The sequence below is a fragment of the Armigeres subalbatus genome, chromosome 3 (genome assembly GCF_024139115.2).
Source record: "Armigeres subalbatus isolate Guangzhou_Male chromosome 3, GZ_Asu_2, whole genome shotgun sequence".
NCBI lineage: Eukaryota > Metazoa > Arthropoda > Insecta > Diptera > Culicidae > Armigeres > Armigeres subalbatus.
In genome coordinates, this window is record NC_085141.1 from 187,101,670 (window position 1) to 187,128,027 (window position 26,358).

At 42.0% G+C, this 26,358-nt stretch overlaps 1 protein-coding gene across 9 annotated transcripts in view; it reads right to left on the minus strand.

The window, feature by feature from the left end:
- Window positions 1–3,327: 3,327 nt before the first annotated feature.
- LOC134220672 (tight junction protein ZO-1) overlaps window positions 3,328–26,358 on the minus strand; it is a 192,624-nt gene continuing 169,593 nt past the window's right edge. For all 9 annotated transcript variants that reach the window (XM_062699772.1, XM_062699774.1, XM_062699769.1 and 6 more), the window contains 2 exons: window positions 11,545–13,514; window positions 3,328–4,157 (listed from right to left, as the gene is read on the minus strand). In XM_062699772.1, coding sequence (XP_062555756.1) covers window positions 3,934–4,157; window positions 11,545–13,514 — 2,194 coding nt within the window. In that variant the 3' untranslated portion in view covers window positions 3,328–3,933. The remainder of the gene's footprint in view (window positions 4,158–11,544; window positions 13,515–26,358) is intronic.

Sequence of the window (26,358 nt, forward strand, 5' to 3'; positions counted from 1 at the left end):
ATTGGTACTTCTTACGCTCCATTTAAAAAATTGTATGGAAAAATGTTATATGGAGAGGGGATTGAAAAACTCAAAAAAAAATATATATATATATATATATATATATATACATAGTTGTGAGTAAGCAGAAAATAAAGGTGATTCTCGCACGATGTGTGTTGTTCCCACTTTAGCGATGGTTGCATTGCTTCAATCCTATTCTGTGAAGACATCTAGTGTTTCGTTCACTGAATCGTTTAGCCGTTTATCGGGCTGCAAAATGGTGAGTTGACATCAAGGAAGGAGCGCCCAACAGAGCTCTGGTCCCAACAAGTTCCTACGCTTCCATGGGTCGTCCATCAGCATTAGCATTGAGCATTTCGCACAAATTCGTAGGTGGTACAAGCCAAGACTATTGTATGAGAGTAGCATCACTTTCAACCGTTACCACAGATATTGATTTGGGACTAATCACTATCTCTAGATGGAAGCAATGTACCCTCCAATAGTCGAAATCTGCCCTGGCCACGTCCTAATGCTGAGGAAGGGGAAGGATAGTTAGTTGGACACCTACTTAAGAAAGATGCAGAGAACTCTACGACCTCTCATAGGTGCCACGGGAGGTTTTGGAATTGCGTGGAAGGTTATAACAGTAGGAATCATTTAGGTAGAACGTGAAACACAGAAAGAACTAAGATAGAAATACAAAGTAGGAAAGGGACGAGCCTGGAATTGAACCCACGACCTCCTGCTTGTAAGGCAGAAGCGGTAGCCACTAGACCACCGAGCTCGTCTCTCACGCTTCCACGGGTCGTCCGATGACAAAAGATCGCCAGCTAAGGGTTGTGTACTTAGCTGGTAGTGCAGCCTGGGCACTGTTGTCCTTCTAACATCAGCTAGAGTGAGAAGGTACGCCTCGAGCGTCTGCTTACCAGGAGGTGCGGCTCAAACAGCGTCTGCCTGGTACCCAGCGGCTGATCAACGAAATGCTGTATCGCGTCAGCTATACATAAGGTGGCAGCCCCACCAGCGTGATGTAGGTAACGCGACCCCGGTAAAGTAGCTTACTGAAGCCTCTCAAATACCATGAAAAATGGAGATAGAAGAAAAAGAGAACGTTATTTTTGACAACCGACCCGGCAACGAAATAAGGACTATGATTGGAAACTCGGTACCTAGAATGTCAGGACCCTAAATGAACCTGGACGAGTGAGCCTTCTGGCTCGCGAAATGCAGAAGGTTGGAGTGAACGTGGCCGCTATTCGAAAAGAACGATGGACCAGATACGGAGAACGTGAATTCCGAGCCGTGGACCCCACGACCAACACTGCAAAACGGTTTTTCAAAACTATTCTGGGTCCCAAACAACAGTGCAGAATTTGAGTTCGATCGGTTGCTTCTTCACTATCCGCATCGCGTTTGAAGTTTGTATGGAAATTATTATGGGAATACGTATATTTTTGCATTTCTACATCTAGAGGTTTCAGTTCATCGTAAACCAAGTGCCACATTGCGTTAAAGTATAACCTAAAGGATGCCGAAAAACTTTGCTGAAGAAGGTACGTTTGCTGGAACGTCGCAAAAAAAGTTATAACGACAAACCATATGCAAAAAATCGTTTATTCTGCCAGCACTGTCGAACTACGTGAATCAATAATTTAACTGATTGTTATTTCAAAATTATTGATCTCATAGGGCTTCGGAGCTAATGCGAATTATTCAGAATCATATCAGAAAGTAAAAATTCCGACAAAAAGGAAGATGGGTTTTGTTCTCTGACAACCATAGGTTGTCCGGTAGTGCTGGCAGAAACGTTGATTTCTTGCATATTGTTTGAACAATCAATTTTTGAAGCGAAATTTGGGTTTTTCCATACAACTGCGCCCCACTCTATTACAGAGGTTCGGAATCCATAATGTTGTGTCGATAACGCTCGCAGTTTCATATTAATGTGCAGAAGTAATCGTTTTCTGCGCGGAGCCCTCGTAGCTCATAGTGAGAGAGTAGCTAACGAGTCATCCACCCAGTCGGTCGGGCAAATGAATACGCAAAGACGCCGCGTTCATCTTTTTTTTTCATTTCATTTGTTTAGTTTACATCTAAACAGATAACACTGAATCAACAATTTGACGCCACAATACACGGTTCGAGGCCGCATCTCTCCATCCTCGAATGATAGACCAAGACATCCAAGATAGACAAATTCCTCGACCATCTCAAAGGTATCCCCGTCTATCGTAACACTGCTTCCCAGGCGGGCCCTGTCGCGCTCGGTTCCGCCCACCAGCATGTACTTTGTCTTAACGCATTCACCACCAGTCCAACTTTTGTTGCTTCACGTTTCAGGCGGGTGCACAGTTCTGCCACCTGTCCATTTCACAGTTCTGCCAAAATGTCCATGTCCAACGCGAAACAAATAAATTGACTGAATCTGTTGAAAATCGTACCCGTCGTAATCGTAAACCGTACCCGTATAAAATCGTTACACCCGGCTCTCCGCATGACACCTTCTAGCGCAATGTTGAACAACAGGCACGAAAGACGCCGCGTATGACGGGTGATTTTCCGGAGCCGATTTAAACTGCAAAGGAACAACGGGACCAACTCCGAGGCGTGTGTGTTGGTGATCACGGCAACCTTGGGCTGTGGTGATGCACCAAGATTCGACTCGTTCAATCTATGTCTGCTTGCTCTAGGCAGATAACAAACCACGAGCGACAGTCGGCCCCGGGGAAACATTAGATCGCCGTATCGTTGGATACGTTTTGCACACGTGATTCGCGAAGTCGAAGCAAATTCTGCTCTTCCCTCCTATGGGAAATCCGATTGCTATCTGTCAGAGTTTGAGTGAAACATGGCCGCCATCTCCTCCTCTCTGTTGCTCTACTGTAAAAACCCATAAAGAACTGTCATTGTTTGTGTGAAGAATTTTGCTTCGAATTCGCGAATTGTTTAAGGAAACACGGGAAAACTTCTGCAAGGATATTTGTCATCAAGGCACCTTTTTTTAGACTAGGAGTAGGGACCCCTCACTTCTACTACCACACTGTCAGTGTCACACGGTATGAAAACCAGCAATAAAAAAAAACGTTTCGGTTAAACATATTCTCTGAGATCAGTTCTGCTCTATTGAATTGAAGGAATAAAATGACATAGGGGAATTGTTCGGCACTTCATCTCATAGCTCCCATTTTCATCCTATCAAAAACACAGCAATAAAAAGAAGTTTGATTTGTTGCCTATTTTTGGAATTTATTTTCAACGGTGAGCACGCATGATAGTAAAAAGAAGCTCTTACATTGTGATATTTTTCTGGAAGGAATTTCGAAGAAATTATGAATTGTTAGCTTTTCTTTGAAAATAATTTTATTTAACACGTTTGCAGCGATTTGAAGAAGACATTTACAATTATATATTGCGTTACTATTTTCGAAACTTTTCCTACACCCTAGGGCATGCTTTATATATATGTATAAAATATATAGGGGTTTATCTTTAATTTTTTACAATAACAAATCATAATTATTATATGTATGTGCATAAAGCCCTAAACAAGCCGTATCAAATAATTCGAGTATCCGCGATTAAGCCCTGAATTCAAACTAACGCATGTGTCGAATAAGCTATAGATGTAAGGATTATTTTCTATATACAAGCTTGATAAGCAATGGCAATGTTCATGATTTATGCTGTGACAAAATTGTAAATTTTAATTGCTAAAATAACGTCATACTGGTCTGATGGCAATTGGTACAGTTTATGCAAAGCTTTTAATTATAGCTAGATATACCAAAATTTTGATAAGCTGCATAAAAATCTGTTTACATTAAGTAAAATAATAAAGGCACATACTTAAAATGTTTGTCTTGCTATACAATCGGGAAATGATAACTTTGCTGTACAATTTGTCCTACTCTAAACGTGTTCACGCCGTGGAATCTATTTCAAACCTGTTCAGAAATGGTCCACCTTGACTGAGACGGTGTGCGCTGCGGCATTGCTCGGCAGCTCGATGTTGTCCCAATCGGTTTGGATGTTCTTCTCGCTGTCGGTGGCCTTGAGCGATATTCCGAGCGATGGTGTCCGGCCGGCGCAGTGCGGAATGTTTAGCGTCACCGGCTGCAGGAATTCCGTTCCCTGGGGACCGCACATAACGAGAGGCGAAAGCATCGTTTCACCTAGACGGTGGCGGGAGTTGAAGAAACATACGAGACATTGGAATATTAGGACATTGTTTGTCTTTTTAACGGATACCATATTATATTATCATGCAATTTAGATGTATTAAACGCCATTAAGCTATATAGACTATATAAAATGAACTACAACATCAAAAGATAAAAATAGGAGAATTTAATTTAAGATTTTGAACGATTCTTAATAGACATTACAATTATTTCATTACGACTTTTTTTCTGAAATCATTAGGCCGTTACAACTATTTAATTTAAATTATGTCGTACTGGTCTTCGAAAGGTCAAGGGCGGGGGGGGGGGTCAATAAAAAATAAATAATAAAATGGAAAAAATCAATAAAACTCCTCGGATTTGTTAAGGAATGTTTTGAAAATCTTCAAAATTTCCCGATTTTTTTTCGTTGCCCACTCAAAAAATTTTTTTGGGTCATAAAGAATTCCGAGGGGGGGAGACATAATTGTTTTTAAATATTTGTATCGGCCAGGGTGACTATTTAATTTCAGTTCGTTAGGGGGCCTGCCTAGGACGTGGTGGGGTTTGGCAGTGGGCTCTGTTAAACCTCTACAAAAAGCTTCATGTGTCCGCAAGCAGTGCCAATTGGCATGGGGAGTATCCCTACTCCGGTAGGGTAGTGCGTGTGCTGCTTCAGCAGAGAGTGAGTGATCTGATTGTGTTGAGGCAGGAGTGTCGTAGCGTAGTATCGTTGATTGATCCCTACATACCGCTATTGACAACTTAACTTCCATTTTAAAACTCCCGCACATTTCCCGATTTTTCCCGATATTTTTTGAAAAATTACCGATATAATTTTAAAGATTTCAAATATTTTTTTTTATTCAAGTTTCGAAAAAAAAATCATGCATGATCATATTTTATTCTAAAAGTGCTTTTAATTGACGTTTACTGAAAAAAAAAACCCAAATTAATCCACCTAGCGGTGATAATGCCTTTCTCGATTAAATCAAGATATACTGGTAACTTCGTTTTTTTCCAATTCCTATCTACCAAAAATGTTGGTAATTTCGTTTTTCTGTAAAATAAGCATAATATATTATGTTATAATCAAGTTATGAAGATCGTGAAATTTTCTATCATCCATTTTTGACAGAGAATTTATAATAAAATTATTTCAAGTATTGTTATTTGCAACACATTGATATAATTGTATAACTATCTGGTCGGGTTGGTATATAACTTCATGGGTCTCCAAGACTTCTATAAAAGGTTCGATTTCGGAGTGAAATGTACACGAACATTTTGAAAATTGAGCCAATATTCTCAAGGCCGACTTAAATATGACAATGATATGGAAATGCTAATATCATCTTCCAAACATAGACGTACATGTTCATGATAAAATTAGAGGCGAAAGTATAGAATTGATAGTTCCGTAGGATACGGCAGGCATGAAGAATGTTTTTTTAGAAGTCGATTTGAAAGCCAGTGGAGATATATCAGCTTCCTCACTGATATTCTTCCCTCCCCTTTCATACGGGAGCTTGGCAGAAGGAAGATCGTACTGTATCGTGCTGTACAACGTTACCGTTTCATAAAATCAATATGTTAAAAACAAGATCAGAGATTGTTGAGATGCAACAGGAATTAAACATTATTAGATATACTCGACTAGTTACGGTCGACAAGTCTCTGGACAAAACTCGAGTCCATTTCAAGAGAACGTCGATCAAGCATCTCCTCTCTCTTTCGGAGATAAACTTGATTTTATTTGTGATGTCCTACTGGTCTCTGAAATATAATATAATACAATACTAAAATAAAAAAAAAATCAAAAACTCCTCGGATTTGTTAACTAATGTTTTAAAAATGTTCAAAAATATTCGATATTTTCCCCGTTGCCCCCTCAAAATATTGTTTCTGGGAAAAAATCCGAGGGGGAGATACATAATTGTTTTCTAAATATTTGCGGTGATTCACACATGAATTAACGAAATGAACACTTAATGATTTTTTTTACCCGATTTTTTATGTAACTTCAAGAAATTCCCGACTTTTTCCCGCATTTCCCGCATGGACTTTGAATTCCCGCATATTTCCCGCATCTCCCGATTTCCCGACTCACTGGCCACCCTGAAACCCCACAACTGGCAATTCTCCAAAACTCATAAAACATCACAGGAATTCTTGAGAATGAACTTTTTAGAAGTCCTTTCGAAGGAATTTCCCAGAATACAAGGAGCAGAAATTTACTAGTAGATAATTTTCTTATAATTTGTGAGGGAAAAATTTACTAGAGTTACAGGGGTTAGACAAAAAGGTTAAGATAGGCAAAATTTTGTCGAAGTTCAAATCAGCATAACTTTGCGTAGAATAGTCCGATTTTGATGAAACCGGGACCATCGGACGCGGAAACTCTTCTAGTATACTGTCCTTATGCATATTAGCCATTGGTCACCGGAGATGTTCCGGGTTTTCCGAGGGTATGTCAAAAATGCATTTTTTCTTCTGCTTGTCATTTTATGTGACGTTTACTCGCATCATGTTTTATGCTTTCCCCAGAAACTAGAACTAATATGCTGATCAATGCTTTCTGCAGATCGAAAATTCATTAGGTGTAAGCAAAGATATGGCTTTTTTCGTGAAAACGGAACGGGATGAGCCATACACCCTGAACAAATGTCACTTTCACAGAACACCCGGAACCAGTTACAAATTGACCAGAGAGTCGTACAGTCCTCAAAATGTATTTTCAATAAATATCCTATATTCATTGTCTTTGAAAAACATGAATTTTGACACCCATATATGCATGATTCCAGATGGTGCCAAAACCGGCACCTCGTGGAAGGCCCTTGGAACTTGCTATAAGGGTGGCAGTGGACTCCATCATTTTGTAAATGTTTCTGTAATCATTGTCTCGCAAAGCCATGAAGTTAGATACTCATATAAGGCATTTTATGAGACAGATCGAAACAGCTGTTTTTACTTTTACTTTTTACTTTTTTTACTTTTTTTACTTTTCGTCTACCAGGGTTTTAGAACAAGGTTTTTCACATGATTCTTAAAATGTATCGTTAGATAATTCATACCATTGCATTCTAAGCATGAAATGCTGAAGAAAACACGAATGAAAAGTAAAACGTTACAAACATTATTTTGTGTTCGGACCTAACGGAATGTTCACGCAGAATCATACCAAATCAAAACATTAGAAGTAAATAAACGGGCCACCGCGAAACGTCTCATAAAATGCCTTATTTGCATTATTCCGATTTGTTATCATTTCATCATGTTCCCGGAACCGTTTTTACGGAAATAGCCATATCTCTGTGTAGTTTTGATGGATTCTCGATTTACAGCCCCCATTGGTCGGCATATTAGTTCTAGTTGTTGGAGAGAGCATAAAACATTATAAAAGTAAACGTTACTTGAACGTTATTTTGAACATACCGTCGGAAAACCCGGAACATCTCCGGTGGCCAAGGACCAATCTCAGGTTTTGTAAAGGGACAGTAAACTAGAAGAGTGTCCGAGTGATGGTCCTGGTTTTATCAAAATCGGATTATTCTACGCGATGTTATGTTGATTTGAATTTTGACATAATTTTACCTATGTTTTTGTCTAACCCCTGTATTAGAGAGAGAGAATGACATAGAAATTCTAGGAATGAGCAGCTGGCGATGGATTAAAATGAAGAGAGATAGAACACTGTGTTGAAATTGGAATATCCCAGGGCTTTTGAAGGAGAATTTTTCCAAAAATTCTAATGTAAGAATATTCCACAATTCTTCTATAACGATTTCCTCGAATTCCTGTAGAAGACTTTCAACAAAATATCCGAGAAAAAAATTGGTGTAATACTTCCCCATTAATTGGCAAGTTCTCAGATGTTATGAAAACTCATATGTGAATATGTACATTATGTGGAAGATATTGATTTGAAAAATGTATTGGAGGTAACCACTTTTTCTTCGATGGGACTCGAACTCACCACCATCAGTACGCTAGACTGGTGCTTTAACCAACTAGGCTACGAAGGACCTCCGTCGGCCTTCGCAACCTAGCGGCTACTAAATAAGCTCGAAATTCCCAAATTGGACGCATAGTCAAATCACTCTCAATCCATTTGTCAAGCCAACACTTCCACATGTGTATAGTACACGTTCACATTAGAGGAACTTCATCAGCAACTGTACTGATCAAGTAAGGTTGTGTGAGCTATTTGCCAGTCGGTCGTCAAGCTCAGACCCGACCACATTACGTAGGTAAGAGCACGCAACTCAGTTCAATTCAATCATTGAACTGAAGTTATCAGAATTCTTGAGGAAGGATATCCATAGAATTGCTCGAGATGGAAGAATCAGGAATGATTGGAAAATCAGTCTCCAAGAATTCATGGATCAGGATTTTCCTAGAGTCCTAGAGAAATTGTTCAAAATTTAAGAAAAATTACAGTCTGCAAGGGGCCAAAGTTTTCTTAAATGCTTGGAGGAAGAATTCCCCATAATTTCTGAAGGGATAAATGGTCAGAGCTCCTGGGTAGGAATTCTCCAGAAATCCTAGAGAAGGTATAATTCTGTATTCTTGAAATATGAGTTTTCCAGAGTTCCTAATGAAGGAATTTGGCAGAATTTCTGGGAGAGGATTTTCCCAGAATTAAAGAATCCAAAAATATTAACGGAGCAGATCCTCAAACCTCAATTTTTTTAGTGTGGAAATTCTTCCGAATTCTTGGAGGAATCTTGAATCTCCAGAATTGCAGAAGGAATCGCTGCTGGTGGACTTCCCAAAGTTTCAGAATCCCAGAAATGAATTTTCCAGAATTTCGGAAGAAGAAATTTCCCAGGAAAGGTTAGCTAAAAATGTAACAGGGGGATCAACTGGTTTGATACCAGTTATGTTAAAAGCTGTTCACTTATATTTCTAGCTCTTTTATGTGTGAAATGGCTTAATGGTGGTTTTGTGATTGCCAGAAATGCTGTGCTGATCGAACCATCTGAAGCACATTACATCATGTCTGTCATCAGTTACAAAATTAGGTTCCTTTAAAAACGATAGCTTATCTGGCAAACGAGAACAGTTTTCCTGGGAAGCTTACCAGACTGATCAAAGAATCGTGGATGGTGTGCAAAGCGCGCCGGGGACTGAGACAATGTGATAGACTTTCGTACCTGTTGCTCAACATTTCGCTAGAAGTTGTCTCCGCATGACACCGGGTGTAACAGCCTGGTTCGATTTTCAACAGATCCAGTCAATTTATTTGTTTCGCGGATGACATGGACATTGTCGGTCGAACATTTGCAAAGGTGGCAGAACTGTACACCCGCCTGAAACGTGAAGCAATAAAAGATGGACTGGTGGTGAATGCTTCGAAGACAAAGTACATGCTAGTGGGCGGAACCGAGCGCGACAGGGCCCGCCTGGGAAGCAGTGTTACGATAGACGGGGATACCTTCGAGGTGGTCGAGGAATTCGTCTACCTTGGATCCTTTCTAACGGCTGATAACAATGTTAGTCGTGAAATACGAAGGCGCATCATCTGTGGAAGTCGGGCCTACTACGGGCTACAGAAGAAACTGGTCAAAAAAGATTCACCAGCACACCAGCGTCATGCACAAGAAGCTGATAAGACAGGTAGTCCTCTACGGACATGAAACATGGACAATGCTCGAGGAGTATTCGAGAGACGGGTGCTTAGGACCATCTTTGGCGGTGTGCAAGAAGACGGTGTGTGGCGGCGAAGAATAAATCACGAGCTTGCCCAGCTCTACGGCGAACACAGTATTCAGAAGGTTGCTAAAGCCGGAAGGATACGATGGGCAGGGCATATTGCAAGAATGCCGGACAGCAACCCTGCAAAGATGGTGTTCGCTTCCGATCCGGCAGGTACGAGACGGCGTGTAGCGTAGCGAGTATTGTGGCGTCAAATTGTTGATTCAGTGTTATCTGTTTAGATGTGAACTAAATAAATGGAAATCTGGAAAATTATTGGCGAAGCGAGAAAATTTCGTTGTTGGAGAGGGGAGGGACTACTGTATTGAGTTGTATTAAGCAACTAAAAATAATATTTCTTCTCAACTTTGTGTCCCACGTCGTTCAAATACAATGGTCCAGAATATTTACATTTTCTAAGCTTCTCTCGAGCAAGTAAAATTTTAAGCGCAACGGATTGTTTCCCAATTAAGATAATTAGAAACGACCGATACGAAACGACCGAGTAAAGGCCTTGAGCTCCTTGAGAACTGCTTGCTTTTTTATTCGTTTATGCTGATTGTGGTCCATAGAGTTGAATTGAATGAGCGTTCAACGATTTTTCCATTACAGTTTATCCAAGAATTCCCTAGAGTTTAGGCCTGAAAGTCTGCATGCGTATCCAAATCCACTTAAAAATTATTTTATTCTAGATTTTCCCAGAATTTCCTTGAGTATACACCCTAGTCATCTGAACAAAATTCTGTTTGCATTCTCCCAACAAGTGACATTAAAAGAGGTTTGATTGTACATGTTCTTGTCAGCGGCGCAGCCAAAATTTTTCAAATGTATAAGGGTTTGAACGGTTTTTTTCTTCTAACAAATTGGGAGAGGATAATGAACTCCCATAACCACCCCCAGGCTACGGTACTGAAATTATTTCAACGGTGCGCCCAAAATTCGTTGGCGGCACGGTCAAAAAATTGGAGCGGCGCGCCGATTAAAAATGGTAGACCAAAAATCTTTGAACAGTTTTCGAAACATTTCCTCGCTTAAAATTGTTCACCGTGTACTTTTCCTACAAGCGTGGCCACCTTTAGCATGATATTGCTTTCCACTTGCTTGCCACGCATCTTACCACACGCCTAAGGAAGGCCCATTTCGATATGCCATTTAAAGGACGCCTCAAGATAGTTTATGATAAGAAAAAGTGTTTAATAATATTGCAGATGATGTTTCTGATCGGATATACCTAAAAACGTGATAGCATGTTTTCCTACAATTTCAAGCATGACACTAGAATCTACGTTATGGAAAGTTTATTAATACCCAAAATGAAATAAAGGAAAATGAAAAGCATAAATCAAATATGTTAATCTAAGTGAGTACGTACCACATGCAAATAAACGTAAAAATCACACAAACACACACGCTCGCATACAAACATTAATGAAATGAAATTCCACAATTGATGAAATAAATCACAAAACATGAAAACAAAATGTTATCCAATATAAAACAAAAACAAAACGGATCGTATGTTAACAATAACAGTAGAACAACGAAAAACGCTATCGTAATATGTAAAAGCATGGCATGAGAACATGAACGTGAACGTGAGGGATACGACCAGAAATCATACGAAACACTACATACATTTTGAAAACATAATTGTAACCAAACGGAATAGATTGAAAAATCAGTTAAATTAACCACCAACCGTTTTCCATGTCCAACGGAGGTCCTCCAACGCTTTCGCTGAGCCGTGGATCGGTAACGGTGAAGTAGATCTCCTGCTTGACGCCGGGCGCAATCGCCCCAGGCGGAATCTGCAGCGATACGTTCCAAATCGGGTCGGCTAGCGTGCCACCGGTGGCGTCGAATATGCCCTTTCGGGTAATTGGTTGCCGCGGTGGCGGCAATCCCAGGGACATCTCGCTGGCAAACGGTGTACTGTGGGCATTCGGCGGCCCGATCGGAAGACTCATCTGCGAGGTGTACTGAGTTTCGATTGAGGTGCGACTGGCATACATTTCTGGCGGAATGGGCTGGTCTTTCGCTGTGGGACTGGTAGTAGGATTCGAAGGGGAGATATTGGCTGTGGGGGGTGGAGGTGGTTGAAATGCCGGAGGGGCCAGGGGAGGAGCCGTTCGCTTAAGAAAGTTAGAAATATGTGAGGAACGAGTGCTGGTGGGAGAAGTGACCTGGATCTGGCTCGTGGCGGCTGCCACTTTCTGAAGGTCCGATTCGTTGGTTCGTGTGAGTGTTTCGTCTTCGTCATCGTCTTCGGATATTGCCAGAGGAGCTTTGGTAGTTTCATCGTTATCGGAAGATTTTTCGAAGTTCTCCGCTTGTTCTGGTTGATAAACGACAGTTTTGTTGACCGACTCATCTTCAGCGCTGTTTTCTTCTTTGTTTTCATTTATTTGCAAACTACTTAAATCGAGGGAAGATGCTGCATCAACTTCGTTCTTTGATTCATAGATAGGCTCATGTTTGAGTTCCCTTCTAGAGACATACTCCGGTTCTGCCATAGACTCCATGGCCTCTCTTCGAGACTGGTAAATTTGGTCACGGAGTTGAGTGCGAGGTTTAATTCCCTTTTCTTTCATTTCTTTCCGTGTGGAATATGTAGAACTGGCTGGAGAATTGGGAGAACTTGAACTAGATTCAGTAGCTTCTTTTACGCGACTTGATGTGCTTGGAGAGTTACTACGGTCATGGTGCTGGTTCTGTATCATTTCTAAGCGACTTTGTTGAATACGATCTTGCATTTGCTTCTTGCTCTGATACAGATGATCTCTATGCATCTCCTTCCTACTTTGGTAGACGGGATCATCCGTGGAACGGCGGACATGTTCCCGGGCTTCATCATACATGTACGACCCGCTCTTACTCTGGTAGATGGACTCATCGTTCAATGAGGTATTCATCTCTACGCGGTATCGATCAGATCCCATCCTTCTTCGGTTCAGGTTGCTAAAGCTTGGTGAAGGAACACTTCGATCGGCCATACTATGACGCCGAACTATTCTTCGACCTGTAGTGTTAGACCCAGAGCCTGGCATTAGACCTGGCCGCGAACGTTCCAATTCTATGAATGCTCGATTGGCGTACAGATTCTCCTGCTCGCGATCGTAGTATCCACCAGCCCCATAGCTGTCATAAATGGATTCGGTTTCGAGGTTTTGGTAAGTGCTATTAGGGTCTTTAGGATAGTAAGGTTCATGCCTTTGATATCCTATCATATGATGTGGTGGAGGCGACATCTGTTGCCTCGGATCGTTATAGTATTGTTGTGCGTAGTATTGACGGGGATCGTATGGAGGTTCTTGGAAACGCGTATCCATCATACGCGTGGAACGTGGCTCCATCATGGAATGTTGGCGTTTCAAAATGGGTCGTAGCTTTTTATCAGCTTCTGCGAGACTGACTTGCCTGCGCAAAGGTCTAGTGGATTTGATAAATACGTTTTTGATCGCTTTCAGCGGCGATTTCAGGATGTTCTTTTTCGGAGGTTTGGCGGGGAGATCCGGTGGAAGCATATTTCTGTTATTGTACGGATCGTAACCAGATGATCCGGGTATTGGAGGAAGAGGCTGCTGCTGCTGCTGACGAAGACGTTCTTGGTACATTAGATTCTGCTGATGTTGATTGAATTCGTGTATCGACATCATTGGCTCCATTTCGCTGCGGAAGTATGCGTTAGGTGATGGAATAAATTTTGATTATGGACATCGATTGATGTTGATTGTGCTACATTTTCAAAAGGAAATGATATCTTCTCAGCTGCATTAATGCATGACACATGCACTAACTTTTTCCCCTTTTCGTTCAACGTTATATTTTGATATTTACTGAGGCACTTAAATCACGTTCGTATAGTATTTTCGATAATTATTCGTGAGTGTTTCTATGTCAAAAAGATATTTTGAATCAACTTCGATCTCACTTGCACACATGGTCACACATACATACATACCGCATATCGCTAGCTCATTCATACAAACTTCTACCAGCACCGATTTAGAATTTAATTGTTACAAGCTAAACTTATTAGGCAAGTGATATGATATCCTAGAAGATGTCTTGAGTCGTATTGTCCGTTTTGGTAGTAGGAAGATAAAATACTACCTTGGAATAATGTCGAGCACTAATTTTTACCATTCAAAATTTGCCACGGACACATTTTCAAGCATTTAAGGTTTGTATGTTTGTGTATCAATTCAAAAGTTATTTCATTATGCAATGATAAGGCATGAAAATTTTGTTGTTTAATAAAAAACAAAAAACCCTATACATTGAAGACGGTTTAACGCCGGTGATACGTACCGCGTATGTCTGAGAATCTGCGTGGATAAAATAAACGCGTAAATTTCAAAATCCGGCGAAACTAGTGTGTAGGCATTTTGTACTCATTTTACTACTAGCTTTCAGAAAATATGTTGGTATCAACACGTCTGAATCGCTGGATGTATTGCATTGGAAAGAAAAGGTGTTCTACCAAGATTTACGAGACAAATGCTTTGTCGAGCTGGAGGTCTTCGGAAGGATGCGTGAACACGAAGGAAATCTGGAAGGAAGGCAATGAATGTGCAACCCTAGCAGCACGCATGTTCCACATAGGTTACCAGATTCAGTCACAATCAAGGTGCTGTCTGTAATCATTTTTGTCAAACAAAGGGAAACCTACTCCTGTGTCGATATTGGATTTGGAGCAGCAACCGGACAATCAACAGCGGAAGCAATGCAGAACGACGTAGTTGACGTAGCCGAGGAAGACGTAGTTGAACTGGACACCGATTCAACTGAACGAGCAGAAATATTTGAAATTCCCAATTCGATGGTAGAGCGTGAGAAGCTAGCGCAAACAATGGAATTTAAAAACAATACAGATCGAGTTTGGTTTGTGAATATGGGGATTATGAGCTATACGGATTTCTTCAGTAAAATGAGAAAGGTATAGGGGAAGTGTACCGGTTTTGGCCAACCCTGAAAAATACATATTTTTCCAAAATAATCGATCAGTTGAAAGCAGCATTGAAGGGTGAGGGATATATCTCTTGTCGGAACCTGGGTGCTGCGGATAGAGCCGCTTTTCTGCGCTCAAGCGAGCAGAGGGATATTTTGAAATCACTCCCATAAACAAAATTATTTTGCAGTTACTTGGCTGTCAAACATTTCCCGCTCTTCGAATTTCTCTTTCCACGCTGGACGAGGGCGCACAAATGCGCTAGACTCTACATGACTTTACGATTGTTTTCATACATTCATGCTCAAATCAGCTGCTGAATCTCGTGAAATTTCGTAACGAAATATAATGTGAGAATATTTTTGTTACAAAGAATACAAAACTCAAACAAAGTTTATTTTTATTTTTTCCCAAAATAATAACAATACTTCTCAATATTAGATCCGAAACGAACATAACCACAATCTTCAATGTTTGGCTCCGGCACAATAGAAAATTTTGGCTTCAGTTTGACAACCAAATCGATTCTATCCGCACCACCCAGGTCGGAACTAATAAAACCCTTGCAAATTGCTTTATTTTTGGAGTTATTTGCAAAATTGGCCAAATTAGGAACATGTCCAAAACCGGTACAGTTCCCCTAGAACAGCGGTTCTCAACCTTTTTCTTGAGATGTACCCCTTCGAACTTTTGCATTCATTGAGGTACCCCCTATTTTTATCCCCGTTATGAAAATATGCGTAACTCACAAGCTATATGAAAAACGGACCTGAAAACTAACGGGGTATATGGCTCTCCATTATTCACATGGTTTCTATCCAAAATGTTGTCTGAAATTTTTGTTATTTCATGAAGCTTTCCAATTTAAAACAAGTTTATACATCAAGCTTCCTACAAGACTTGGAGATTTTTTAAAGACTTTCGTGTCTTTCTAAACGAGGCCTTCGAGTTGAAAGGAGGCTTCCGAGCCTCTTGAGAGGAGGCTTCCGAACCTCTTGAAAGGAGGCTTCCGAGCCTCTTGAAAGGAGGCTTCCGAGCCTCTTGAAAGGAGGCTTCCGAGCCTCTTGAAAGGAGGCTTCCGAGCCTCTTGAAAGGGGGCTTCCGAGCCTCTTGAAAGGAGGCTTCCGAGCCTCTTGAAAGGAGGCTTCCGAGCCTCTTGAAAGGAGGCTTCCGAGCCTCTTGAAAGGAGGCTTCCGAGCCTCTTGAAAGGAGGCTTCCGAGCCTCTTGAAAGGAGGCTTCCGAGGCTCTTGAAAGGAGGCTTCCGAGGCTCTTGAAAGGAGGCTTCCGAGGCTCTTGAAAGGAGGCTTCTGAGCCTCTTGAAAGGAGGCTTCCGAGCCTCTTGAAAGGAACCTTCCGAGCCTCTTGAAAGGAGGCTTCCAGACCTCTTGAAAGAAGGCTTCCAGGCCTCTTGAAAGGAGGCTTCCAGGCCTCTTGAAAGAAGGCTCTGAGCCTCTTGAAAAGAGGCTTCCTGAGCCTCTTGAAAGAAGGCTTCCTGAGCCTCTTGAAAGGAGGCTTCCGAGCCTCTTAAAAGGAGGCTTCTGAGCCTCTTGAAAGGAGGCTTCCGGGCCTCTTGAAAGGAGGCTTCCAGGCCTTTGAAAGGAGGCTTCCAGGCCTCTTGAAAGGAGGCTTCCAGCCTCTTGAATGGAGGCTTCCAGGCCTCTTGAAAGAGGCTTCTGAGCCTCTTGAAAGGAGGCTTCCAGGCCTCTTGAAAGGAGGCTTCTGAGCCTCTTGAAAGGAGGCTTGAGGCCTCTTGAAAGGAGGCTTCCAGCCTCTTGAAAGGAGGCTTCCAGGCCTCTTGAAAGGAGGCTTCCTGAGCCTCTTGAAAGGAGGCTTCCGGGCCTCTTGAAAGGAGGCTTCTGAGCCTCTTGAAAGGAGGCTTCCAGGCCTCTTGAAGGAGGCTTCCAGGCCTCTTGAAAGGAGGCTTCTGAGCCTCTTGAAAGGAGGCCTGAGCCTCTTGAAAGGAGGCTTCCAGGCCTCTTGAAGGAGGCTTCCGCGCCTCTTGGAAGGAGGCTTCCAAACCTCTTGAAAGGAGGCTTTCAAGGCTCTTGAAAGGAGGCTTTCAAGGCTCTTGAAAGGAGGCTTCCAAGCCTCTTGGAAGGAGGCTTGCGAGCCTCTTGAAAAGAGGTTTCCGAGCCTCTTGAAAGGAGGCTCCCAGCCTCATGAGAAGAGGTTTCCCAGCCTCTTGAAAGGAGGATTTCCAGCTTCTTGAAAGGAGGCTTCCCAGCTTCTTGAAAGGAGGCTTTCGAGCCCCTTAAAAGAGGCTTCCGAGCCTCTTGAAATAAGGCTTCCGAGCCTCTTGAGAGGGGGCTTCTGAGCCTCTTGAAAGGAGGCTTCCGAGCCTCTTGAAAGGAGGCTTCCGAGCCTCTTGAAAGGAGGCTTTCAAGCCACTTGAAAGGAGTATTTCGAGCCTTTTGAAAGGAGGTTTCCAAATCTCTTAAAATGAGACTTTCTATTTTTGGCATCATTTTAGAAAAAGTAGAAAAAGATTGCCGGAACGGAAACCTTGACAAGTTTTGAACCCATAGACATTCCTATTACAAGGAAAAGTCGCCTCTCCACATTTCGATATTGAAGGGACCATCGAGAAAGAGTGAGATGCAGGAATGGAAGGAAAATTGAAATGGGTACAAGATCCAATAAAGCTCGTTGCTATAAAAAACGACAACAAAACAAATCTCGCGCTTAGTTTCATAGGGGCGTAACTGTATTGATCGATTTCTCTCAATCGATTTTATATTTTGTTAATAACTCAATTGTTTCAAAAGCTACAACCGTGATTATTGGTTTTGGTGCAAGATACAATCATCCTTTATCACACCAAACCATTAAATCATCGACAAACTAGCGCAATTCGGTACAATAATAAAAAGAAAACATCGACGAAGATAAATCGATCTATACAGTTACGCCCCTATGAAACTAAGCGCGAGAAATGTCATTCCTTGTTGTTGATATGTTTGTTGTTGTCCAAATAATTTAAACATATCGACGTAAGGAGAGTGAATCCAGAACAAAATATGATCAGAACACATCGAGATATAGAGATATCAAGATAAGAAGGTTATCGAGATGTAGAATGCCAAATGTCTGTAGATTGAAGGGACAGAGAAAACCATCGAGATAGGGAGAGATATCGAGATGTAGAGAGTCGACTGTATAACAATTTTTCGAAGTTCAAAAACTTGATCAATATACTTGCTGAAGCGTTCCTAAGATAGATATAAAGAATAGAATTCGTTGTATGTGGCTACGCCCATATGATCAGATAAAAAGATATGTTCAATACTTATGCAACAATTGAAAATAAAGCTCTAAAGCTAGATACATTAAAAACATTCTAAAATTTGCTTGTCCTTTTGACCTTTTGTTCACCAACCCGTCATATACTATACTACCGCTAACCGCAAGTCAGACTTATCTGGACATGGCGTCCATATACAGATAAGTCTGACTTGCGGTTAGCGGCAGTATTACTGGTTGTGGTGTGCAGGATTCATTACGCAATGATCCCCGAGCATATTATGTACAATACAAAGTTTTAAAATCAAACATCAAAACTTTAGCAATATGTTTGTTTATTCAATTGTAATAGATACATACGCCATTACGCATTTTTGTCCTAGGTACCCCCTAGGACTGGTGAAGGTACGCCCAGGGGTACATGAACCCCAGGTTGAGAACCGCTGCCCTAGAAGAAAAAGCAGCAAGCGTGGCGGGATCGTTTAGTTACGGTCGGATCAATAGTTCGATCTCCACCGAAAAAGACCTCCCGCAGAAATGTTTCTGAAACTCCTTCGAAATCATTTATTCAATTCAATTGTTTTCGGCTACGTAGAGCTTTTTAGCCACATAAATTAAAAACAAAATCAACACGTATGTTAAAATTGATATAATATTGGTTATTTAGTGGGCATCGCTGGATCTGAATTCACTTTGATATGTGAAGCGACCATGCGACACAATGAATTTGGAAATAGTATGAAATCTCAGGTATGAAATATTGTCGAAAAATTATACTCTGCTTTGCCGAGCGGCTTCTACACTATGAGGGATCGCAATATTGATGCACGAGCCACCCAGCACTAACAATTTACTCTCAACGTAACGCGACAAGAAAAAAACACATCATGCAGGCCCGATGGCTTCTGCAAATGACGTTAATTATCTGTATACTGAAAAAAATACGAAACGCGCGAAATACACGACCTAATAAAATTAATACCTGGCGAAATTTTACCAAAATTTTGTATAACATTGAAATCTCGCATATACCCCGCATTTCCCCGCACTATCAATTCAAAATTAAGGCAATAGCGATTGCCTGCAATCTTTTTTTTGCCATCAATCTTTTTTTTGGAAAAAAAAACTTCAAAATTATAAAGTTTTCTCAGTGTTCTCAGTCGTTGGAACTCATTTTTAGAAATAATTCATGTTATTTTCAAGATCTGTTTACAAGGAGAAGAAATAATTCTCTTCCTACTTTAAAGTTGAAAGGAGAAGATTTGAAACTTTCAAACTCAGTCAAGCATCTTGGAGTTAGACTTGACAGTAAGCTGAATTGGAACTTACATCTTGAGGAAGTATTAAGCAAAGCAAAAAATGCTTTATGGATAAGTAAGGTGACGTTCGGTAAAAAGTGGGGACTAAAGCCAAAAATGATTCAATGGATTTATACGGCGATTGTGAAACCCAGAATGTCATATGCCGCATTACTATGGTGGCCAAAAACAAAAGAAAGGGTGGTTCAGAAGAAGATGGAAAAACTTCAAAGATTAGCTACTCTTTCAATAACTGGTGCAATGAGGAGCACGCCGAATAAAGCGCTAGACGCTTTGCTCCACATGCTACCATTGGATCAATTTATTCAATTAGAAGCAGAGAAGAGTGCTTTGAAGGTCAAAAAAGATTCAAACCTCTTCGAAGGTGACCTAAAAGGACATCTTAGTATTCTAAACAAAATAAGTATCAACTCACTTATCACAAGCAATGATGATTGGATGAGGAGAAAATACAATTTTTATCGATGCTTTGATGTAATTAATCTTGAGCGAAATACATGGGCGAACGGTGGACCAAGTCTTCGCTCAGGATCAATTGTATTTTACACCGATGGTTCAAAGCTGAACGATCAAGTTGGAGCAGGCGTAACTGGCCCAGGGATAAATATCTCGATTTCCATGGGCAAGTGGCCAACTGTTTTCCAAGCTGAAGTTCAGGCTATTCTTGAATGCTCTAATTTATGCTTACGCCGAAATTACAGGCATTCAAATATTTGCATAATGTGTGACAGTCAAGCAGCATTGAATGCTTTGAAATCAGCAACATGCACATCCAAACTCGTTTGGGAATGTGTCACTCCAAACCTTGGGTAGTCGTAACAAAGTGAACCTGTATTGGGTTCTTGGTCATTTTGGCATTGAAGGCAATGAACAAGCTGATATGCTGGCCAGACTTGGTTCATCTCGACAATTCATAGGTCCCGAACCATTTTGTGGTGTATCTGCGTGTTCTCTTAGAATGGAACTCAAATCTTGGGAACATTCTAAAATAGAGGACATCTGGAAAAAAACATCTAGGTTGCGAGGCAGTCTAAACGTTTCATCGCACCAAACGCATTTATCACTCATAAAATTTTAGATCTTTCAAAAAGATCTTAACACATATACAGGTCTTATAACAGGCCATTGCCCGAGCCGATATCACTTGAATTTGTTAGGAAAACTTCAAGATGATGTATGTCGTTTCTGCGGCACACATGTAGAAGACACGGAACATCTGTTATGCCATTGTCCGGCAATTTTAGAAAGAGATTACAGTTCTTCAATAGGGGTCTTATAGAACCCTCAGAAGTTTGGAGAACAAGTCCCAATATGGTAGTACGATTCATCAGAACCATAATACCGCATTGGGATAACGCTGGTAGTCAAGGAAATGCAATTGCTCTAAATAGTAATGATGCGTCAACTTGACAAAGCTAGATCAAATGGGGCATATATCACAATAGATCTAACAAATGGTCGCAGTGATTAAGATACCCAACAGGGAAAAAAAAAAAAGATCTGTCATCCAGCATGACCCAGAGATTCTGGATGAGATTGTGATTGTAGTCTTTTTGGAGGGAAAATATTGTTTTTCGACTCCCCACTCCCCAGTAATTTTAACATCACTAACTTCATATTACTATCTCCTTGCTAAGACAAACATCCTCCCTACCACCCTCAGGCTTTGCGGTTGCTTGGGTATATTTGCTCTGTAGTCACTCCGATTTGGAAAAAGGAGTTGTTTGCCGTATCTTTGGGTGTTCTAGCTCAAACGTGTTCTCGTCTGTCCAAACAATACTTGTCCAATGATAAATCGCTCGACCACACATTGCGAAAAAGCGTATACGGATCTATAAGTCTGAAAGCCGGCAGAACATCAGAGGCAGGGGCTCGTGGCGGTGAAGCCTCAACGAAGTAATTAAGGAAGCCGATTGAAATCTGACCTGGGACCAGGGTCCACGTCAAATGTTAAAGTGAGCAGTCACCCAGGATAGAGATCTTTAACATAGACCCCATGATGCCCTATGGGTGCTCAGGACCCATGAGTGAGTGACTAAGAACAACTGAGTGGGAATCCGCAAACGTAAACCGTAGGTTTTGTTTAATGCCTGTCCTCGTTTTGAAAATGTTTTAGAGCAACATTTCAGAATTGAGATTTATCTAAAAACAAACAAATAAAACATTTTAAAATTATTTATAAAACTTTTCGTTTCGATGAGACGGAATTAAGTGATTTTCGGGAGAATCTTTTTTCGTATTTCCAGAAATCGTAATAAAATTATTTTTTTGTTTCATCAATTTACACCTTGCAGAAAATTTTTGGTGAGCAATTCTAAAAATTGTATGACCGCAACCAGAACATCACCAAAAATGTCATTGGGATGTGCTCACTCTAACCACACCACCACATAGACTTCTATTAGGGAATATGTTGTTTGTTCTGTAAAGGCTACTCTTTTTGGCATTGGTGAAGGCTCGGTGAGTGTTCCAATCGAGCACAAGGCTCTTAAAGATAGGATTATTGCGCCAGGCAGTATAGGCATGGCAAATGCCGGGTAATGCGTACCTGAATAAATAAAATAGACCCCATTTCGCGGTCCTTAGCCTCTTACCCAGCAACTCCTGTCCCCACCTCCTTGTGGCACTGGTCAGGATACGAGCAACCTTAGAGAAGATCGGGTAATCAACCTCGGTGGGAACTATGTTCATATTCTGACAGGGAAGGGGGATTTGCTCCTCTCCGGATGTGGAAATCTGATCGAGCGTCTGTTCTCCATGTTAGGAGCGGCTCACAACAGCGGCTATCCCCCATGTTAGAATCGGTTGATCATCGTCAGACGGCCAGCGAGGGACTCTAAACAAAACTGTGCACATCATGCTGCATCTTGGAAGCATCGCGAAGGCACCCCTTCAACGCGATGTAGGTAGCGCAAACCTGGTAAGGTAGCCTACCGAAGATTCTACAGTTACCAAGAAAGGCAAAATTAGAGCAAACGGATTGATTCAACGGCAACAGACCCGGCAACGAATAAAGGACAACGATTGGAAAGTCGGATCTTGGAGCGTGAGAACTTTAAATAAACCCGCACGTGCTGGGCTCCTGGCTCTACAGCTGCAGAAGGTCAGCGTGAGTATGGCAGCAATCCAGGAAATACGGTGGCTCAAAACTGAAGAACGTGAATTCCGGGCGGAGGATCCCATAGCGAACACTTCAAGTACCACATCTACTATAGCGGCGGTGACAGAGAAGAAAGAGGAGTTGGCTTCATGGTGATCGGGAAGCCGATAAGCGACCGGATTTGCGTGTTGAGAATAAGGGGCAAATTCTTGAACTATAGCCTGATCATCATCTATGCCCCAACGAACGATAAGCCTGATGACGTGAAGGATGAGTTCTATGAGAGCCTACGGAGAGTGCCCAATACACGATGTAAAGATTGTTATCGGGGATGCAAATGCGCAGATCGGAAGTTTCTTTCGCCGGACACCCTCATTCCGCTACCAACGATAATGGTCTGCGACTTGTAACCATTGCTGCTGCTAGAGGGAGGGCAATCAGCAGCACCTACTTCGCGCGTAAGAATATTCGCAAACACATCTGGCAACATCCGACTGGAGACACTTGCTCACAGATAGATCACGTGCTGATCGACGTACGACATTTCTCGGATGTTATAGATGTAAGGTCCTTCATAGGTCCAAATATTGACTCGGATCACTAACTTGTAGTTGCAAAAATTCGCAAAATACAACTTGCAGACACACCATCTGTTCATTGATTTCAGAGCTGCGTACGATTCGGTGAAAAGAAATGAGCTGTAGCAGATAATGTCCGAACATGGTTTTCCGGCGAAACTGATTAGACCAGCGATTCTCAACATTTTTCTTGAGAGGTACCCCTTCAAACTATTGCATTAATTGAGGTACCCCCTCCTGAAAGTAGGCTTCCAGGTCTCTTGAAAGGATAATTCCAAGCCCTTGAATCTCGTAAAAGTAGGCTTCCGCACCTTGATAAAAGGCTTTTGAGCCTCCTGCATAGCTTTCGAACCTCTTGCATGGTGAGCCACTTAAAAGGAGGCTTCCTTTCCATCTCTCTTGAAAGAAGGCTTCCGAGCCTCTTGAAAATAGGTTTCCGAGCCACTTGAAATTAGATTTTCTAGCATCTTGAAAAATAAGCTTCCGAGCCTCTTTGAAATTGGCTTGCGAGCCTTTTGAAAATAGGCTTGCGAGCCTCTTGAACACAGGCTTCCGAGCCTGTTAAAAGGAGGCTTACAAGCCTCTTGAAAGGAGGCTTCCGAGCTTTTGAAAGAAGGATTCCTACCCTTTTAAAAGGCGGCTTCCAAGCCTCTTGAAAGTAGACTTCCGGGCGCCTTAAAACAAGGCTTCCAGCCTCTTTGAAAGAGGCTTCCCAGCCTGTTGAAAGGAAGCTTCCCAGCCTCTTGAAGGCAGGCTTCCGGGCTTCTTGGAAGACGAGCCTCTTGAAAGGAGGCTCTCAAGCCACTTGAAAGTAGGCTTTCGAGCTTATTGAAAATAAGCTTCCGAGCCTCTTGAAAATAGGCTTGCGATCCTATTGAAAATAGGCTTCCGAGCTTGTTAAAAGGAGGCTTACAGGCCTTTTGAAAGGAGCCGTCCGAGCCTCTTGAAAGGAGCCATCCGAACTTTTTGAAAGAAGGCTTCCGACCCTTTTAAAAGGTGGCTTCCAAGCCTCTTGAAAGTAGACTTCCGAGCGTCTTAAAACAAGGCTTCCGACCTCTTGAAAAGAGGCTTCCCTGCCTGTTATAAAGAAGCTTCTCAGCTTCTTGAAAGCAGGCTTCCGGGCTTCTTGGAAGACGGCTTTCAGGCCTCTTGAAAGGAGGCTTCCGAGCCTACTGGACAAAAGCTTGTGAGCCTATTGTAAAGAGGCTCCCGAGCCTCTTAAAAGGAGTTTTTGAAGCCTTTTGAGGAGTCTTCTGAGCTTTTTGAAAGAAGGCTTCCGACATTCTTGAAAGGAGGCTTTTGAGCCTTTTGAGTATTCCGGGTCTCTCAAAGCGAGGCTTCCAGGCCCCTCGAAAGGAGGCTTCCGAGCCTCTTGAAAGGAGCCATCCCAGCTTTTTGAAAAAAGTCTTCCGACTCTTTCAAAAGGCGACTTCCGAGCCTCTTAAAAGTCGACTTCCGGGCATTTAAAACAAGGCATCCGGCATCTTGAAGGTAGTTATCCAAGCCTTTCGAAAAGAACCTTTCAAGCCTCTTGAAATGAGTCTTCCGAGCTATTTGAAAGAAGGCTTCCGACCTTCTCAAAAGCCTTCCGAGCCTATTGAAAAGAGGATTCCGGGTATCTCAAAGCGAGGCTTCCGAGTCTCTTGAAAGAAGGCTTGCAGGCCTCTTGAAAGGAGATTTTCGAGCATCTTGAAAGGATGCTTCCAAGCCTCTCGAAAGAAGGCAACATCTTGAAAGGATGCCTTCAAGCTGTCTGGGTGAATCATTCCGAGAAGCAAAGCGCTCCGATCGAATAGACTTCGCCGCCCTACCAAACTGACTATCTACAAAACGCTCATTAGCTGGGGTGCAGATGGTGCAGAAGGCGAATGAACCACGAGTTGCTTCAGCTGTTGGGAGAACCATCTATCGGTCACTCCGCGAATATCGGAAGACTGCGGTAGACCGAGCACGTAGCAAGAATGACGGGTAGTAATCTGGTGAAAATGGTTCTTGACATCGATCCTACGGGAACAAGAAGCCAAGGTGCGCAGCGAACAATATGGATCGATCAGGTGACAGAAGATTTGCGGCACCTCCACAGACTTCGTGGTTGGTGACATGCAGCCATGGACTGAACTGAATGGCGAACACTTTTATGCACTACACAGACCACTTAGTCTGAAAAATAAAAATAAATAATGCATACTATGTACAAGACAAAGTTTTGAAATGAAAAATACACAATTGTCAAAACTTTATTAATAAGTTTCGATTGTAATTATAATAGTCCGCCATTACGCATTTTTGTCCGAGGTACCCCCTAGGACCAGCGAAGGTACCCCCAGGGGTACATGTACCCCAGGTTGAGAACCGCTGGATTAGACTGATACGTGCAACACTGGATGGCTCGAAATCAAGTATTCGGATTGCAGACGAAGTGTCAACCTCGTTTGTCACCTTGACGGATTGAAGCAGGGAAGAACTTTCGAACTCTTTACTTTGAGCTTTAGATGTTGTACTCACCGATAAATGCCAATAAATCAATAATGATTAAGGGAAACGAAATTCACTCTATACAAAACTCTGATTCTACCAGTGGCCCTTTATGGACATGAGGCATGGACGTTAAAAGAGGCGGACCGGAGAGCTCTCGGGGTTTTCGAGCGAAAAGTGCTGCAATACTCTGAAGGAAACTAAAAAATGGTGTGTGGCGCAGACGCATGAATCATGAGCTGTATCAAGTATCTTTGTCTTCTTATTGGCATTACATCCCCACACTGGGACAGAGCTGCCTCGCAGCTTAGTGTTCATTAAGCACTTCCACAGTTATTAACTGCGAGGTTTCTAAGCCAGGTTACCATTTTTGCATTCGTATATCATGAGGCTAGCACGATGATACTTTTATGCCCAGGGAAATCGAGACAATTTCCAATCCGAAAATTGCCTAGACCGGCACCGGGAATCGAACCCAGCCACCCTCAGCATGCTCTTGCTTTGTAGCCGCGCCTCTTACCGCACGGCTAAGGAGGTCCCCTAGTATCAAGTATACAAAGAAGAAAATATTGTGAATCGTATAAAATACTGCAGACTTCAGGTCACTTAGTTCAGTGGTCCTACTATGACCATTTAGTTCAAATGTCGGAAGAAAGAATAGCGAAAACAATATTCAACAGAGAACCAGATAGAGGCCGGCGACTTCTTATAAGGCCACGACCACGCTAGCTGCACGCGAAGGAATTGGACCTCGGGAACCTAAACGTTCGGAGAAACTGGAGGAACATCGCCTTAGACCGACCATCAGGGAGCTCTATAATACGCCAGACATAGGTGTATCGTCGACGC